The sequence below is a fragment of the Megascapheus bottae genome, chromosome 9 (assembly GCF_031878675.1).
Source record: "Megascapheus bottae isolate mThoBot1 chromosome 9, mThoBot2.hap1, whole genome shotgun sequence".
NCBI classification, from domain to species: domain Eukaryota; kingdom Metazoa; phylum Chordata; class Mammalia; order Rodentia; family Geomyidae; genus Megascapheus; species Megascapheus bottae.
Genome location: NC_143517.1, coordinates 18,096,698 through 18,116,765, shown reverse-complemented (window position 1 = coordinate 18,116,765; position 20,068 = coordinate 18,096,698). Strand labels below are relative to the sequence as shown.

The 20,068-nt window shown below is 35.4% G+C and overlaps 1 protein-coding gene across 1 annotated transcript in view; it reads right to left on the bottom strand.

The window, feature by feature from the left end:
• The window catches only part of LOC150058851 (uncharacterized protein C8orf34 homolog), an 83,271-nt gene extending 69,433 nt beyond the window's left edge, over nucleotides 1-13,838 (bottom strand). The window contains exons 1-2 of the mRNA XM_090338762.1: nucleotides 13,759-13,838; nucleotides 12,341-12,417 (exon numbers count right to left, since the gene is read on the bottom strand). Of these exons, the coding sequence (XP_090194888.1) occupies nucleotides 12,341-12,388 (48 nt within the window). The 5' untranslated portion in view covers nucleotides 12,389-12,417; nucleotides 13,759-13,838. The remainder of the gene's footprint in view (nucleotides 1-12,340; nucleotides 12,418-13,758) is intronic.
• Nucleotides 13,839-20,068: the final 6,230 nt, after the last annotated feature.

Here is a 20,068-nt window from a genome sequence, read left to right as displayed (position 1 = left end):
CTGAACTTCTTTCCCATCTTGGAAATGGAAGAGTGACAATACTTCTGTGTTTGCAGAAAAAGTACCCATGTGTTCTGAAAACTTAAATATACACATGAATGTGTTCATGTCCATCATCTCAAGCCTCAGAGATGTGGAAAGACAGACTTTGTCTACTAGTCTATTATATTGACTCAGAGAACACATGAAAAGCAACTGTTTATTTGACATTTGTGCAGCATGGTTGAGTGAAGGCTTTAAAACCACAGGTAAAATGCGTACACTGTGCATGAATTTCCAACATATAATTTATTAAGTATCTTTGCTCTCCTTTTATGTGTCAACAGCTAAAAGAAAAAGCCGCTGGTGTAAGAAATGGAGGACAATGATCTCTTGTTGCCCATTAAGAAAACAGTGGAATGAGCTCTTATGACAGAATTTCTGGGCAATTTCACAAGAACAGAGTAAGTGAAAACTTACAAATCGAGATGAAGAGTAATCATATTTAAAATTTAATGTCTACTAAATTGTCCATTAAATGTTCATTAAAAATATTTAATATTTTTGTTTTTGTGTTATTGCAGTACTGGGAATTAAACTCAGGGTCTCCACTTGCTATGCCCCAGTCCAATAAATTAAGTTTTATAAAAAAAATAAAATGATTGAGCTAACTGGCTGTTCCCCCGATATGAGATACTTTCCATGAATTTCTAACATTTAGCTTAATAATTTTTAAATCATCTCTTCTGATTTCTCACTTTTATGTAAGACTATCTTAAAGATGCAAACATTTAGGGCCAGGAGTTTGGCCTAGTGGTAGAGTGCTTGCCTAGCATGCAACGAAGACTCGTGTTTGATTCCTCGGTACCACAAACATAGAAAAAAGCCGGAAGTGGTGCTGAGGCGCAAGTGGTAGAGCTCTAGCCTTGAGAAAGTCCAAGGACAGTGCTCATGCCCTGAGCTCAAGCCCATGACTGGCAAAAAAAAAAAAAAGAAAAGAAAAAGGGACGAAGGAGAGTATAATGTACAAATAAAGAGAGTGGCTCTTTCTAGAAAATAATGCCAAAGCAGAATCAGACTATATCTGAACTTCATATTAGCCTGGGAAGAGTTAGATTCGTGAAGAAGAAAAGAAGGAATTATCTAACCTGCCTGTAATGGTATTGAGAACAAAAAGTCCAGGGGAGGGAGGGAGGAGAGCCCAGCAGGGGGAGGAGAAGGTCAAGGCCTCCAAACAGAAGAGGCCTTCACCTGCCCTGGGCTCTGTCTCTTGCCTCCACAATGACGCCCACCCAGACAGAGCAGAGGGTTTGTACAAGTGGAAGGAACCATACATAATCATCAGACTGCATTACATTTGAGATGGCTGGTTCTAGTCTCAGAAAGGCAATCACTCCTAAACAATTGTGCAGAGAAACAGAAAAACAACTTGGCCTGAAAGCATATTGAGGAATATAGCAGGTATTATCAGAATATGCTAGGCAGATAAGAATATCAAAAATAAAACATAAAAATGATGCAAACATTTATTTAAATACACAGGATTAAATTTATTATGTATATATACATTTGCAATTATTTTACAACTGTAACTTCCAATATCTAATTTTACTAGTCTTGGAAATTACTGGTCACCTTTTGTTTAGTATAATTGGATGTATTTCATTCTTAACTTGACCAAAATAAACATTCTTCTCTAAGCTTTAAATGTGTTCAAAATCTTCAAAGTAAATTTTCTGTAAAGAAAAATGTATGGTAGTTCTTTCAGTCACTGAACAGGATACAAAGTTGTACTATGTTAATATCCTACAAAAATATAAATACTAAAATTTCAGAATAATCTGAATGGTAATTTCAAAGTTTGTAATGAAGACAATTATTATTTTCAAAACATCATGAATACTAATCTTATGAATAAGATGAACAATATTGAAACTATCATAGAGTAGCAGGGAGTCAAGACAATGTTTCCAGTGGTACAGAAATATATTCATTGGCCTCTAAACACAGCTAGGAGAAAATTGATATGAACCCCAGCAAATCCATAGAGTGGGCCACTATAGCTTTAGTTTATGGCATATCAATCACCCCACCATTAGCTATGGTAACTTTCTCTAAGATTAATTTCTCCATCCAAAACGTGACGATTGGAAAACAAATGCCTCATCATTATGCAAGTTCATACAAAGAAAGCTAATAAAGTATACATGCTTGTAGCAAGTTTCTAGCATGTCTAAAGTATGTCTAAGAAATAATAGCCTATTTTAAATTAATTTCTCCTCTGGTATATGTATCAATATCTACCCCCGGGGGATATTAACACAGTCCTGGCCCCCTGGAAGATGTGTATTCATTATCTACCATGGACAGTCATGTAGACAAATAAGTTCCAGTGGCATGTGCAGAGATGTACAGATGGCAGAAATGACTGCCTTGACTCAGGCCTGAAGCAGGAGGAGAGATCTAAGATGGACCCAGGAATAATAAGAGTGGTATTTTGTAGGAAGATGTTTCAGTACTGATTTGGAGAGAGTCCTCCCACAGCGGAAAGGGATGGAAAAAGACAATGACTCTTATTTGGAACTTACATTGGGCATAGAAAAAGAGTGAGAAAAAGTAAGTCTGCTAGAGCATTTTGCACATGCTGATCATTGACTTGAATGGTAGAGCTACAGGAAGGAAGAGGTGTAAAGAACTGACACATCCATTCTCATAGATACCTATGGCTGCACTCCAAAGTCTGTGTATTGTCTGATCTCCTCTTAGTATCCTTTGCCTGCAGATCCATCAGGTTGAGGTGCTTCTGTCTTTTCCATCATGAAGGAAAGATGCTACATGCCTCTTTCTCTATGTTTATGGCCTCTAACACAAGTGTCTACTAAATCTTGGTTTATTTTTTCCCACATAATTTGGTGTTTATCTCTTTATGCAATAAGGTTTTAGCTTTCATCTTTTAATAAATTCATTTTCCAAAAAACTCTCAGTTCAGAGATTCCCAATTTCATCTACTCAGATGTAAATCCTGTCTTAATAAACATTTACAATACATCTGTAAAACTTAAAGAGGAAATGAGGACATTCCAGAAATTCACATGTAAGAGAAATAAAAACAGACATCTGATTCACACTTATGAGATAGGATTTATTTTTTTTCTAGTTGGGACATCATGAAGAGATATTTGCTTATGAATTACTTAGCTTTCTTTACCCCCAGGAAGTTTATGTTAATTCTCAGTCAAGCATTCTAAGAGATTATACAAATAGCTAGAAGTTAGGATTTTAATTCTGCTTCTAATTTTTGAGATTCCTGCAAATGCTATTTAAGCTGTCTTTCTGAAACTGCAAAGATGTCACTAGATAAAATAATTCTATCCAAGCCCAAAGCAAATTATCTTCTAAAAATGATGAATATTTTCTTGCATTTTGTCAAAAACTACACCAAGCTTCTCTTGAAAATTCAAAATACTTAACAAATACATGCATACACAAAATATATATAACATACATTACTATATAATAATATATACGACTATATATTTGCTTATTTGTCCTTTTCACTCTTTTTATTTCCCAGATGTCATTATGTGTACATACTGTGATATACTGTGTTCCCATGGACTGGGAAAACTAGCCTCTACAACCAGAACTAAGTAAACCAAACCCTACCTCCTTAAAGCTTCTCTTTCTCACAAGGACAAAAATTTGTTACAGTAACAGAAATCTCACTAACACAGATGCATTCTCAAAAACAGGTGGCAGAAACAACTTGTATTGTTAAACATGATGCTAGATCTTTGTCTCATAATAACCACTGCCATCAACTCAAAATTCACTGAAGAAGTCAAATAACATGAAAGTAATTACTATGTAAGTATTTAATTATGAGAGGGAAAACTATGTATAAAACAATGAAAAAAATCATGAGAGCTAGAGGTATGGCTCAAGTGGTTGAGTAATTGCCAAACAAGATGAGAAATCATAAGAGAAAAAGAAAAGAATGCATCTTCTATGTAACAAAATAATTACGAACAGCATTAAGAATCAAAAGGAAAACTAAAAACACTTGCAACACATATGAGATGGAATACATTACCAATTGTAAAGTAATGAATAGTAGCAAAGTCAGGAGGAAAACAAACCCTACAAGAAATGTAACCCAATTGCACCAAAAATATTAACAAAAAAATTCACTTCTAACAAATATATGCAAAAGCTGTTTCATCATTAATCAAAGAAATATACTAGTAAACCAACAAATACAATTTCAAGGACAAAAAATAGTCTATTTTTTACTTATCAATATGACTATTTCATGTTTTTGTTATTGTTTCCATTTCATCCTTGGAACAGCTTGGTATAGCTTATAAACATACCAAAGATTTTTATGGAGTGCATCAAGAATCTTATGCACTTTGACACTTTTTAAGCTGACCCTGAGACACCATGGGTAATTTCATGCATAGTTGGTCTCCAAAGAATTACATTTGAGCCCCCAGACTCAACTGACTTAACCAGGGTTTTTTGTTGTTGTTGTTGTTTGATTTTTGTTTTGTTTTGTTTTTCATTTCTCACATGTAAATAAACATAGGAAATGAATAATATTTGTATAATATATCATGTTGTTTGTATACTGAAGAAGACCTGAAGCTGTCCGTATTGGATTGAGACTACATGTAAAGCTAGGTACTGACGACTTCCATATCTCATTACCAATTCCTGATCACCAAAAGTCCAGAACAAAATAGTTGAGAATAGCAAACCTAAAAACCTAACATTACAGTATCTTATGGTCTGACACTAAAGAACAAGTCTTAGACTTTGAAAAAAAATGACCAATAAGAAGATATTAGTTTAAGGGCTGGGAGTTTGGCCTAGTGGTAGAGTGCTTGCCTAGCTATGAAGACCTGGGTTCGATTCGTTGGTACCACATACATAGGAAAAGCCTGAAGTGGTGCTATGGCTCAAATGATAGAGCTCTAGCTTTGAGATTGCCCAAGGACAATGCTCAGGCCTTGAGTTCAAGCTCCAGGAGTGGCAAAATAAGAGAGAAGATATTAGATTAACATTAAAAGAGTTGAAACTTCTAAATGCATAGACATTAAAATTAAGATCATAAAATTATGTAAAAACATGCTAATTATGTCATAAAATAAAAAGTAGAGTATAAAGTGTAAGTGAATTTTAAAGAGTTTAATATCTTAAAAGGGGTGATCATTTAGTACCAAAAATGTGCATATTTCAAAACTTTTTTCCTGTGTGTGTGTGTGTGTGTGTGTGTGTGTGTGTGTGTGTACTGGTTCTGGTGCTTAAACTTAACACTTAGGTCCTGTCTCTGAGTGTTTGTGCTCAAGGCTGATACTCTATCACTTGAGTCACAACTCTATTTCTGGCTTTTTTTTTATTAGTTAATTGGAAATAAGAGTCCTATGAACTCTTGTCCAGCTGGCTTTAAACTGTGATTCTCAGATCTCAGCCTCCTCAGTATTATAGATATCAGCCACCAGCCCCTGGCTCAAGTATACTTTTAATATATGCCAGGCTAGGTTACTATAATAGGATACATAGTCTTGTCAGTTTGGACAAGCACTTTCCTGAGATTATTACAACTTCCTAAAATAAGTAAAAAACAGGCATGGCTAGATACATGTGGGTGAGTTGTGAAGAAGAGGCCCATGGATGTATAGGCTTCAGTAAGAAAATACCCTGTATCTATCCATTGTGATCTATCCATTGTGTATGCTCTAAGTAGTTTGCTGAGCTAAAGAAGATGAATATAAAAGGGAAGGCCTAGTTGGAAACTGTTTTTCCATCTCTAGTAAAGAACTACATGGTCAGTGAGTGCATTTCTCAGTTCCCACCCACTGCAACTGATACTATACCAATGGGTTCCACGATACAACTGTGATCCATCCTACTTTCTCTCCAGCCTACTATACACCAATCAAAAAGCATTGTTCTGCAGCTGGCTATCATTTTCATAAAGAATTAGCAAGAATTTCAAAATAGTGAAGATGTCAAAGTATATTTCCTTTATGGGCTGTCATATTCACAAGAATTAAAAGAATAGTGATTGGGATGTCATACCATGAGTAGAATGTTGTCCCATATCTTCTTGGGTGTCATGTGCCTAGAAATCAATTGTACCTGGTCTTCTAGGTCACCTTTAAATTCTATTTTCTGAAAAATTAAATGTAAGATTCGACTGATCTTAAGAAATATTATTATTATACTTTTACTAATGAAAAAACTGTAATTGTGAAAAGGGAACAAATTAAATAGCAAAGCAACAACTAATGTTTAAACTTTATCATGTCATACTTTAGGATAGAAGCCATTTTTTTCCTGTGGAAATGTGACATTTAGAAGTTACAGTTTTCAAAACTAACAGGGTTTTAAAAATTGTATTTTCATATGTTTGAGCTAATATTGTCATCCACAAAGTGTTAGAAATCAACAGACCCAAAGGTCAATAGGAAAAATTTCAAGAGTTTAAAATTTTGTTAGATAATTTGTCTATTATAGCTAGTTTCAAGAAATTTTATAGGCACCTTCAAATATAAGTCATAAAAGCCAAGCAAAATTCCATGGGCATGAAGTAAAAAAAAAATGTCTGTGTGAAATGGATTCTAATCACTGTTCTTTAGCAGAAAATTCATTGCTACAAAAACATGCCAGCAATGTGTCAGCACTACCAAGAGAAATGAATCACTATAATTTACTACTTCTATTTGGTGAGCTGATAATGAGAATATATTTATTTTTCCATTTCACAAGAGTACAGGTTGAAGTATGTCTGGGTTTTTTTCCCATGCTTCTTGTATACTACAACAAGAAGAAACTGCTTTTGCTAAGCTAGAACCATTATTTAAATTGCTCAACAATTTAAATCAATTATTTTTAAGTATGAAAAAGAATTTGGGAGGTGCTTTATTGGAAACATAAAATATCAAGTTGTAAAGATGACACAATAGACAAAATTTTTATTTATGGGCATCGATTTACAATATTAGCAAGGCAAAGGAGAAACCTGAGCTATCAAACTCCTGGTTGAATAAATAGTCTAATGGGCCCCTATTTCTCACTATGTTTTATACTGTGTTTTACATCGCCATCAACTCTAAGTGAGCATTTTATTATTTTCTTTCAAATGTTATGGATATTTCTATGAATAACTTTCGAGGAAAGAGTTTCAAATAAAAGTAGGAAGAAAGATATGTGAAACCTAGATACATAAGGCCATATAGTATAACGCTAAATGAAAGGACCTCTAGGATATAGAAACAAAAGCCATATAATGAGTGATTGTTGCCCTTAAGGAACTATGTTATCTCTCATCTCTTTTGTTGTCCCTTGGTTATCTCATATTGTTACAGTATCTCACTTTGTTATCTGATATATTGAATATATTTGTATTTGGTTATTTGAAATTGGATAGGGAAAGGGGAAAACAAGGTGAGGGGTGGGGGTGGGGGGAGGGAAATGGGGACCAAGACATGAGAAAGAGTATCAATGTATGTGAATTAATGCACCTTATACCTGGAGAATATAATGCAACTCTTTTATTAATTACAATAAGAAATATATGAAAAAAAACCAGAAGTGGTGCTGTGACTCAAGTGGTAGAGCACTAGCCTTGAGTACAAAGAGGCTCAGGGAAAGCACTCAGGCCCTGAGTTCAAGCACCACAGCATACAAAAATGAAAAAGAAGAAAAGAAACTCATTGACATCCTTCTAGCACAAAGAAACATTTAGGAGCTATGACGTTGCTGTCAAAACTCTTATGAGGCAGTTGTATGTGTTATAGAAGAGGTGAACACAAATGTTTACTGTCAGGTCTTGCAATTATGTCAATTAACAAAGATAACTGTTATAGTTATCTTCATACTATAGTTATATTATTATAGTCATAATCTTTATATTAGTTACATATAGTTACAACTATTACAGTTACCTTATAGAAACTATTATAGAACTAGAACTATTATAGTTATATCCTATTCAAATTCATTCATTTGAAAGTCCACATTCTTGATATCTTATAAAAAAAATAGGGGAAATTCTGACAATCATGTTGAAAACTCACTACTTCTGAGTTCAAAAAATCAGGGCAGAGTGAGAAAGAAAAATCATTCATTTGTCCCTCAAGTACCAATAAACAGAATGCTTAATCTGCACAAAGTAAAAGATATGGCAAATCTAAAATGATCAAAATTCACCTCCAATCTAGCTAAGTAAACAGGTCATCAACACATTGTAGAATCATAGAAAGTGTTATCATTTGGATCACATTTGCCACAGGAAATATATTCTAGGCATATTATTGTTTTCCTTTATTTTCCTTCTCACAGAATCCCCTGCATGTCAGGCTGCTCTGGTTTCTCAGGCCTTTCCATTTGTGAAAGACCCAAGCAAAATGATTATGTGCCAGACTTAGTGATCTTTTTTTCTCCAAAAATTTCTCTTTAAATACCAAATCGTTTGAGCTCCAGGTTTTTTTTTTCCTCAAATGCATGCTAGATAAGTGATGTACCACTTAAGTCACGCTCTCTGTCCTTTACATTGAATTTTCCATCTTGAGATAGGATCTACTTACCCATTTTGAGGCTGGTCTAGGACTTTTGATTCTCTTTCCTTATTTCCCAGAAGCTGAGATTACAGGCATACACTATTACACCAGATTAAAATAACCTTTTAAATCAGTGTTTTCTCATTTATTCATTTATTATTTTTAGCTGCTCATTACCAAGGAATATATTTAACTGGATAAGATGATCAAATGCATATGAAAAATTTTCAAGAATTCAAAATCTAATAAATTATAAATAAAATCAAACAAAGCTGGCCTATGACAAGATTTCACATGATTATTGTGGAAATAAACTCAGATAATTGGAAATTACAAAAATTTGATAAAGCTTTTTCCTCCTTTCAGACATCAGGGATTTGAAGCAAGCCCAAATCACATGAACAGGACACATCATCTTTGAGAAAGTGATTACGAAGAGATTTACATTGCACCTTTTCAGAGGAAGAAACATGGACTTTGGTAGAAGTCACAGCTGATAAAACAAACTTTTATAAAAAGTGATGAGTGATAGATCATCAGAACCTGGATGATTGGGTGGTTTTGTTTTATTACCATGAGATTCTGGACACATGCAAAAGCTTATAAATGAGAAAAGGTATATGCTTTTAAAAAATTAATGAAACCCAATGTTATATTCCAAAAATAATATTTGTTCCAAATGCATATCCCATTTTGCTCTTTGGGAACATTATTCAAAACCCTGGATATGGTTGTGGCATATTTTACAAGGGATTTAACAAATAACAAAACATTCAGAGAAGGTATGAAAAGGACATGTATCTTTGAAAATTCTACTATGATATGTAAATAATGAATGAATGAATTGCTTGTTGGCTGAACAATTTAAGTCTCAGATAGATCTTGCTTTTGGCTTAGAATGTTTGCTGGTCACTTAAGTGGAAGGATTAGATTTGATATAGGGACAAGTTCTATAAGCATTTGTAAGAAATAAAATATCAATCAAATAAGAATAAATTGTGAAGGATGTAGAGGAGGAATAATAGGATGAGGAGACAAAGAATGAGAAAGAAGAGGAGAGGAGGAGGAAGAAGAAGGCAATATTTTTCATCTCTTAGTGACGAATTATTACCAAACTCTATTAATCATTCAGCAGATATATATTATGAGTCTTGTATGTATAGACGTTCTTATAAGGTTACAGAAATGAAAAAAGCTAGCCAAAAATTCTTACCCTCACAGATCTTTTCTTATAGTGGAAGGAAACATTAAAAAAAGAATCAGTAAATTATGTAGGATAGTGGAGGCAAGTAGTAGTATCAGGTGAATATAATATAACTCTGCTATTAATTACAATAAAAATTATATGAAAAAAGAAAACTCATCAGCACATTGTGGCTTCTAGGCTGACGGGATTTTGTTCTTGTCAGGCACTTACAGAAAAGCCTTGCATTTCTGGTTTCATAGAAGGGGCATGAGATACCTTGTCTCATGGCTCTTAAGAAGGCTGGTTCACTAACCATCCCTTGCTGGGTATGCTATATTTCCTCTGTAATTAGTTCTCTCCATGTAATTTCTTACAGTGAAATTTCATGGTTTAGAATAAAATTAATCTAGAGAAAAGGTTGGTTCATACAGAAGTCAAGCTCCCATTAGTAGAAGCAACTGTTTGTAGCCAGACTTTATAAATACTACGTAAAAAGGAGCAGTGTTGCTATAGTTTGAATTACAGATGTCCCCAGGTTAAAGGCTTGTACCCCAGAGCTATGCTGTTATGAGGTGGGATCTAGTAGGAAATCTTCTGGTCATGGTTATAGGAATGTCTTTGAAGAGGATAGTGGACCACCAGCCTCTTCTTCCACTCTTCTGTGTCCTGGCCATGAATTGAGCAGTTTTGTTGCACCACATATTCTGCCTAGACACAGACCTCCTGATAGCAGTAGGGCCAACAAGACCATGGACTGGAACCTCTGAAACTGTTAGCCAAAATGAGCCTTTCTTCTTCATAAGTTTATAACCTCAGGCAATTTTTTTAGGGTAATACAAAATTGTCTAAAATAAATATATGTCTATACTCCAAAAAAAAAGAAATTCAAAATTTAATAAGAATCAGGGAAGCTGCAACAAGAAAGCAAGAAAGCAACAAATGAACACAAATACATTAATTTCATCAGTAATTTTAGAATTCCATTAATATGACCAACGGACATCTTTAATCACTTACAATCTTATAATCTTTTATTATAAATTAGTAGAGCCAAGCACAGTGACTCCATCTTGTCATCCTAGATACTTTGGAGGTAAAGATTTGGGGCATTAAAGAAAAGCAAGACTCTAATTGAAATAATGTTTCAAATAATGAAATTTTGCCACAAAGTTATAGGTGGAGTTATGTACCTTTTAAATATGTATACTGAATTCCTAGTCCCAGTATTTCACAATATGTTGGAAGACAGTCTTTAAAGAGGCAATTAATTTCCTGGTTCTGTGGCCTATACCTTTAATACTAGCTACTCAGGAGGCTGAGATCTGAGGATTTCAGTTCAAGCCAGAATAGGCAGGGAAGTCCAGGAGACTCTTATCTCCAAATAATCACCAAAAAGCTGGAAGTTGAGTTGTGAATCAAGAGGTCAAGCACTATCCATGTGCCCGTGGTTCATGCCTATAATCCTAACTACTCAGAAAGATGAGATCTGAGGATCACAGTTCAAAGCCAGCCCAGGCACCGAAAGTCCATGAGACTCTTATCCAATTAACTACCAGAAAATGAGAAGTAGCCCTGTGGCTCAAAGTAGTGGAGCACTATAGTACCTGGGCCCTCAGTTCAAACCCCAGGACTGGCAGAAAAGGAAAAATCAAGGCAGAAGTGATAGTGAGGCTCAATGAAGTTGTGAGAGAGGCCCTAATACCCGATCACTGGTGATACTGGGGGTATATCGTAGGTGACCAGAAGAGATTAGAACATAGGCATGTACAAAGAGAAGAACATGATCATCTACAAAGTAAAAAAAAAAATTAAGTCTACAAGAAGCCTTCAGAAAATAATCAACTCTGCCTACACTTTGTCTTAGACCTCTGACTCCAGAACTGTCTGAAAAATAATTCTCATTATTTAAGACAAACACTATGCAAACTACTGAGCAAACTACCACAGAGAACACAGAAGTACTATATGAACACAGATTAAACATTATGTGCAAGATAAGATTTCATTAGCCTGAGTTTCACAGCAACTCAACATCTTTAATAGACTTGAAATGTAGAATGTAGATGTTGTAGTTTTTGTTCATTGTTTTAACTTTTTTTTAATTAAAAGTCAGAAATTGAACAGTTTCCTCCCAGTATACTCTATTGAAGAGATATAGTTCAAAACAAAGTCTCATAATGACTTCAAAACTAAAAATAGTATGTTTAAGTAATAGGTAAATTTTCAAGAACTGCAAAACATTTATCTATTAAGATATGTGTAGCTGAACTTACCGAGGTTTAAGACGACAGCTAATAGGCACTTAGAAAGTTTCTATGCACAAGTAAATGGCTAACTATACCAGAATTTAACCAAGTCTTCTTCCTCAGTTGCTAGAGAGCTTATTATGCTCTTGCTATTTTCCCATAATAAGATGGGCCACTTGCAGATATGGCACAGTGTGTTACTAAGGCAGGATTGTATGCACAATTCATAGTAGTCTTTAAATAAGAATATGGCTTTCCATTCCATTTACCTTTTTGATTTTTTTTTAGAGATTAAAGGAACAAAGATGCAACAAAGAGTAATAAAGTAATAAAAAGTAGCTGTATTAGAGGCATGTACTCACTGGTGTTGAGAATGTAGATGCTTTCTCAAAATCTTCACACTCCTCCATCGCAGCTTCTTCAGTCCCAGGTAAGGAATCTTTAAATTGTTAAAAAAAATATATGTATATTTATATATATTAGTCACATATTACCTATGCATCTTCTGATTTATAAGGGTGTTGATAAGACATTGAAGTGGTTATTTGTTTAAAAACCATAGTGTTGAAATTGGAGTACAGAATGACATTTATTTAGCTTACATAACATATACCTAATAAATAGAAACATAAAAAACACACATACTAACAGAGAACCGTGGGACGTTTATATTCATGTATTTTATTGTGTAACATGGACATCAGGTTAAAAATATCTGTTTTCTAAAACATATGTCATTTCTTCCTATTAAAATATTGAAATTCCTTTCTACTGGTCTTTTGAAATATATGACATATTAAGGTTTCATTGTATCTTCTATGGTTAGGAAGTTTTGTTATATTGTTTAAGATTCATTCTCAGCCAAGGTAGGAGGAAAAGATCTTCCTATTACATGTCTCAAACTGGGCAGATTGGATGTATTGATGGAATCCTGCTAGAATACACTCAGGATATCACAGGAGTAATATTACACATACTTATCTGATTATTGGGCAAACATTCTGAAGTGCTCTGGTATTGTTATATGCTCGTATCTGGAATTAGAATTTTTTCTATAGAAAACTTATACATAGTTAGCAACCTTATTTTTATAGAAAGCGAAGGAACCAATCTGGCACATGACTGGAATTTTAGTTCTTTGGAAGGCTTAGACTGGGAGGATTGTAGTTCAAACTAGTTCAGCGAAAAAGTTCACGACACCACATCTCAACCAATGAAAGCTGAACACGGTGACACACACTTCTAACCTCATCTTTGAAGGAAAACATAAATTGGAGGATCACTGTCCATACCCACCTAAGCAAAAGACAAAACCCTATCTCAAAAATAAACAAAGCAAACCTGGGCACTAATCCTACCTACTTAGGAGGCTGAGATCTGAGGATCATGGTTCAGACTCAGCCTGGGCGAGAAAGTCTGTGAGACTCTTATGTCCAGTTAATCACCAGAAGGAAGCCAGAAGTGGAGTTTCTGACTCAAGCCTCTAGCCTTGAGCACAAAAATCTCAGGGTCAGTACTCAGGCCCAGAGTTCAAGCCCCAGGACCAGTAAAAAATAGAATAGAACTGGTGGTGATGGGAAGAGAAGAGGAGGAGGAGCGAGACAAGGAGGAAGGGTAAAACAGCATGGGGTGAAATGGTACACAAGAAGACAGAAAAGGGCTTTTATATGAGACAGAAAAAGAAGAGGAAAATATAGACACAGCATTATCAATAACAGAAAAAGGAATGGGGAGCTGAGTCAGAGAGGAGCATCTAAAGTGACATTGTCTGGGTGAGTACCAATTTAGTAGCAAGCTGAAACAGAGGGTGCATGGTATTTTCACTTAGGAAACTGACAGTACTCCTCCAGAGAAAGAATGCATCACTGGTGCAAGAATGACAATTCAATCAGGAGTTCCATTTTCTAAAGAGCCAGCAGCAGAGTTCTAAGAAGTCAGAACTAGTGACATCATTTTGGGATGACTTGTGCTCCTTAAGTGTGCCTCCTGCTTTCTTGTTGCGCTCCTTTGTCCTTTGACCTCGTGACTCACATCACCAGTGTCTGTGCTGGTCATGGACGTGTGATCATAGCCACCATGATTCACTGCAGAGGAAGATGTTAAGTGTTGTTTTTTCTGTTTTTAATCATTAACTGCCACGAAACCACCATAGACATTATCAGATTTAAAACTCACCCAATGAATCTGGAATTATTTCATCAGGAGACTGAAGTATTTGCAATGTCTCTTCAGTTCGCTCTACTAGGTTGTCTCCTTGAAGCCTAAAAAATTGAAAACTGGTCACTGAAGAATCTAGCAACGTTAAAATGCAAGATATGAACTACGCAGAATGGGGAATAAGACTATCAAATTCTAGATGGTAGAATTCAGTAACTCTGTCTTGAGTTTTGTAGCCTTTAAGAGAAAGTTTTCTTTCCTCTTGGTATGATTGGTGTAGGGTCAATAGATTTTTATTTCTTTCCTTGACCACAGAAAAATTTACGAGCAAATATTTTCACTGAAACTATGAAAGGGGATTGAGTGAATGAAAAATAATTTCACATAACTCATAGTACATCTCTTTGTAGAGGTCTGAGATTTTTAAGTGATTTTACAGAGTAATCCTGAAGTATGTTAGCAAATATTAACCCACCTAAGCTAAAAGATGTGTGGGTCATGATGTGTCACAGGGGGTGGGAGGGAAGGGTCCCGTGTGGAATGGCTGGGATCCTTACTGGTATTGGATCTTCCTCAGGAGAGAAAAAAAAAATGTCTAGTTGTTGTCATGGCCATATACTTCTGAACGTCTGTATTTCCTATCCCATAGTGAGAAAAGTAGACTGGCAATTATCTCTTCCAACTCTGAATTTAAATCACAGTCTGGAGATGCATTAGAAAGGAAGATGAAGCTTAGGAATACACTTGAGAACTTTGCCCTAAATGCACAGGTCTTTTAATGCTGGAGGGTAATCACACAAGCATCTCCGACTAGAAGTTACTACCAGAATTCTACCTTTTCTTGAACTTGGGGGCAAGTGTCCTTAAAGATAGTATTAAAATGGCATTATATAGGACATAAATTTTTTTAACATACAAGTATAGTTCATAGCTCTATTGGATTCAAGTACTATCAGTTTCAGCTATTGTGTAACTTTGACTTATATAACATAGTAGAATTGCACAATAATTAGCTTTTGACTTAGAAATTGACATAAGTATATATCTTTTTCTTCAATTTGTGTAAGGATAAAAAATATAATTCTATTTTTATTTTTATCATATTAAAATTCTGTTTCCTTCTATATATACTATACATTCATATGGTAAATTACTACCTATACATAAAAGCATATTTGCTGTATATTTATTGTATTACTTATGATAATTTAGGCATTCTCAGAGGAATTTCCTGATACATTGTAATAGCTTTTTAATCATGCACATCTTTTTATAGCTTAATTTGCTTTAAGAATGTTTACTCTGAAGAAAATACTTTTTTAATAAACTATTTCTCAAATCTTCCATACTGTCTTTCACTATTTTAACTCCCTCCAAGTAATTAAGAAAATTATTTCAGTAGCCAACAATATAATGTACTATTTCTTGAGCTTTTGTTTTCTAGGACTATTCTATCATAATTACCAAAGAAAGAAAGTATGTATGTACATGACTTATTGAGAGTAGTCATAATTTAAAAATTCACAAGCAGGAATACAGTCATGATAGAATACATGCATATAAACCTAGCTTTGGGGAAACTAAGGCAGGAGAATCCTGAATTTATGGACAGCCTAAGCAAAACAGCCAGACTTGCATCAAAAAAAAAACAAACATAAATAAAACAAAAAAAACCCAACTTAAAAAAAACCCATTAACACATATGAGTATTTAATGTTAGGTTTAAAAAAACTCAAAGGAAAAATAAACTCATAACAAAGAGCAAAATGAAGCAAGACTCTTAATTTTTTCTGCTTAATGAATGCATCAATAGAACAACATGTTTAAGTCTTATTAAAATGCTCAGTCACTAGCCAAATGTAGAGATGCAATGGAATGATAAGTGTCCTTGGTTTCAGAGATCTCAATCGGGCTGAACAGAAAAGACAAAAGGCTTTGAATGAAAACCCTAAAATTGAATGACCTGAAAGCAGCTCATGTCTGTTCAATGCTACCCTCTAGATACCAGAAAGATTGGATTTACTATGACTAGTGGCCTTTTATGTTGGTCATCACTACCCCAGAGTACTCTGCCAGTATTTCTTACTCTGGAATCCACACAGAACTACTTTTGTAAGAGGTTAATAGGTGCTGAGCAAATAAGGGTTGTGCAGGCAAATCCGGGAAATGTCTTTAAAAAGTTAAATTGTTTTTACTTTTTTTTGCCACAGACTTTTATGCATAATCCAACCCTTTTCTATTTGCTTTTTAAAACCACTCATCCATATTAAACAAACTCCCTTACATTTTCAACTCCAAAAATGGTTATTTTCTGTTTTTTTGCCATATTGAAACTCATTTCTTCTCCAAATATATTTCACTACTGGGGCTGAGGCTACAACTCAGTGGTAGTGTGAATGTTGTGTGCTAATGGAGGCCACTGGTTGTTATGCATCAGCAAGCAGAATTAAAACTGAATATTAGCTGGGTGTCAGTGCTCACAACCTGTGATCTTAGCTACTCAAGTGGCTAAGTTATGAGAATTGCAGTTTGAAGCCAGCCTAAGCATGAAAGAGACTCTCATCTCTAGTTAACAGCCCAAATTACCCCAAATGAAGCTGTGCCTCAACTGACAGAATGCCGGTTTTGAGCAAACAAAGCAAAGTGACAAATCCCAGGCTCGGAGTTCAAATGCTAGTATAAGCACAAAAACAAAACAATAACAAGATATTACAGAACCTCTCCAAAGAAAGCTGACCTCGCCCTCATATAACACAGGACTGTATTATTAAATTTTTTCCCTCTGTCTCCAAAGATTTGCCAGACTGCAAGTTTTCTTTCTCCACTATTACTCTGTTTTGGTGTTCACATGTACAGGTTCTATCCATTAATTTCAAAAAGTCCCCTGGAGGTTTCCTTACCTCTGGAGATACTCCCTTTGTTGTCACTATCCCTATTCAAGGACAGAAAGCTCAGAAACATCCCACACCAAAAATCCAGAGCTCTGATGGACATTCTTGGCATACAATCTTACCTCCTCTAGGCTTTTTCTTAATCCTACTCTTCTTTTTTCCATTTTTTTTCTTTTTTTCATATATTTTTATTGTAATTAATAGAAGGGTTACATTATATTCACCAGATAGAAGGTGCATTATTTCACATACATTGATACCCTTTCTTATGTCTTGGTCCCCATTTCCCTTCTCCCCACCCCCACCCCTCATCTTGATTTCCCCCCTTCCCTATCTAATTTCAAATAACCAAATGCGCATTTATCCAATATATCAGATAACAAAGTGAAATACTGTAACAATATGAGATAACCAAGTGGACAGCAAAAGAGATGAGAGATAACATAGTACATTAAGAGGGGTTACAGTTACATTTGCCAGATAGTAAGTGTATTACTTCTCACACATTGATACCCCTTCTTAAGTTTTTGTACCCATATCCCACCCCCACTCCCACACAATCATCTTCTTTTCCCCCTTCCCTTTCCTATTTTAAATAAACAAATAAATGTACATCTAATATATCAGATAACAAATATATCAGATACAATAACAATATGAGATTAACCAAAGGGCAACAAAGGAGAAGAGAAATAACATGGTACATTAAGAATATCAATCACTCAAAATAAAGCTTGTTCCCATATTCTAGAGAGCCTTTTATTTAGTTTCATCCTATATGATCTTATATGTACCTAGGTTTTGCGCTATTATAATCCTCTGCTAGGAGAGTCCTAGATGTGTACTAATTATTACAAATGAGGGAAAGCATTGAGCTTATGTTCTTTAGGGTCTGGTTTACTTCACTTAATATGATTTTTTTCCAAGTCTTTCCATTTCCTTACAAATGGGGAGATGTGATTTTTTCTGATGGTGGCATGGAATTCCATTGTGTATAAGTACCACATCTTCTTGATCCAATCATATACTGAGGGGCATCTGGGTTGGCTCCATATCTTTGCTATGGAAAATGGTGCTGTAATGTACACCGTTGTGCTAGTGGTTTTAGTATGTCCTTGTTTCTGGACAATTAGGTAAATGTCAAGGAGTGGGATTTCTGGGTCATAGGGGAGCTCTATGTTTAGTCTTTTGAGGAACTGCCATACTGCTTTCCATAGTGGTTGAATGAGTTTGCACTCCCACCAACAGTGTAGTAGTGATCCCTCCTGGCCGCATCCCCTCCAGCATCTGTTGTTATTAGATTTCTTGATCATGGCCATTCTAACTGGAGTGAGGATACCCTCCAGTTGAAACTTTCTTAATAAAGACCCAGAAACACAGCAAATTAAAGAAAGTTTTGACAAATGGACTGCATTAAACTGCAGAGTTTCTGTATGACAAATGACACAGCTAGCAAGTTAAACAGAGATCCCACAGAGTGGGAGAAGATCTTCACTAACCATACAACAAAGGCCTCATATCTAAAAAAATATCTACAGCTAAAAAAATTGAGTATCTCCAAAACAAATCTTCAAAAAAACCACAACCATCCCATTAAAAGATGGGCCAAACACTTAGAATTCTCTGAAGAGGAAATAAGAATGGCCTATAGATACATGAAGAAATGCTGGACATCTCTGGCCATAAAGGAAATGCAAATTAACTCCACTCTTATTAGTGCACTGCCTTCAGCCAATTATAGACCCTTGTTTCCCTCTGTTCTCCTCTAGGAAAATCCAGCCTTGCTGGATTCTCATTCTTTCTTACTCAGTTCAGAATTCCTGTTGGCTCAGCTCATTACACTCTGTCCTGTCTTTCCTCCCCTCGGATCCCAACCCTGTGCTAGTTTACCATTTTCCTGAGAACATGCAACTGCAGTATTGAAGAAATTTCTCTAGGATCATTGAGGAATCAGTGGTCTCAGATTTCAAACTTGTCCTTCTCAGTTCTTTCTTTTAATCCTATCAAAGTCTTCTAAAAAGACTTCTCGCTCCTGTAATTCAGAGAATGTAATTATTCAAGTAAAGACTAATTCATCTTTACGCACTGGTCTTACTATCTTCACCTGGATTCCCTTCCAATGCACAGTGTCTGAAAGGCCTTTTCCCTTGTGATGCTTCAATGATCTATTAGGCTGGTGATTTCCCAGATTTCTCTTGGTCTTCAATCCATTTCATCTACTTCCTTCCCACCAGTATTACTCATCTTGTGCATCTCCACTGTGACTCTCATAGCAAATAAACAAACTTGCTACTCTTTTCACCTTAACAACACACACACACGTACACACACACACACAATTACAATCATAATTAAAACATCTAGCCGCTATTTTTCTTGTCTTTATGAATCAAACTTCTGAAACGTTTCAGTCTCTAATACTTTTACTTACACAGTTTTTATTGCGTCCCTAATCTGTTTTCATTTGGTTTGTGCCCGCAGACACATTAGAAAATTGTTTACATTAAGATTGTCTAACCTCCTACTATCACCTGCTGTGAAAGTTTTAAGAGCTTGTCTTTGGTTTGGTTTTGATTTGGGGGCTTGAAATCAGGGCCTAGGCACTGTCTTTGAGCTCTCTTGCTCAAGCCTAGCACTCTCTGCTTTGAGCCACATCTCCACTCTGGTTTTCTGGTGGTTAATTGGAGATAAGAGCCATGGACTTTCCTGCCTCTACTGGCTTTGAACCAATATCCTCAGAGTAGCTTGGATTATAGGCGTGAGGCACAAGCACCCATCAAGACCTTGTCTCTATTTGACTGTGGATGAGCACCCATTTACTCCCTCTTGAATCTATCACTGTGTGTTTGCTTGGTCCCTCTCCTGTCTACCAGGCTGACTATGCACGTTATCTTTTCAGTCTTCTTAAAATTTCCCCTTTATTTGCATTCTGTTAAATCAGAGTGTTTCTCTCAGCTTTGCCAGTGGCCTTCCTAACTCTTCACCATCCCCCTGAATCATTTCATTCACTCTGTTTTAATCACACACAGGCTGAGGTTTTTC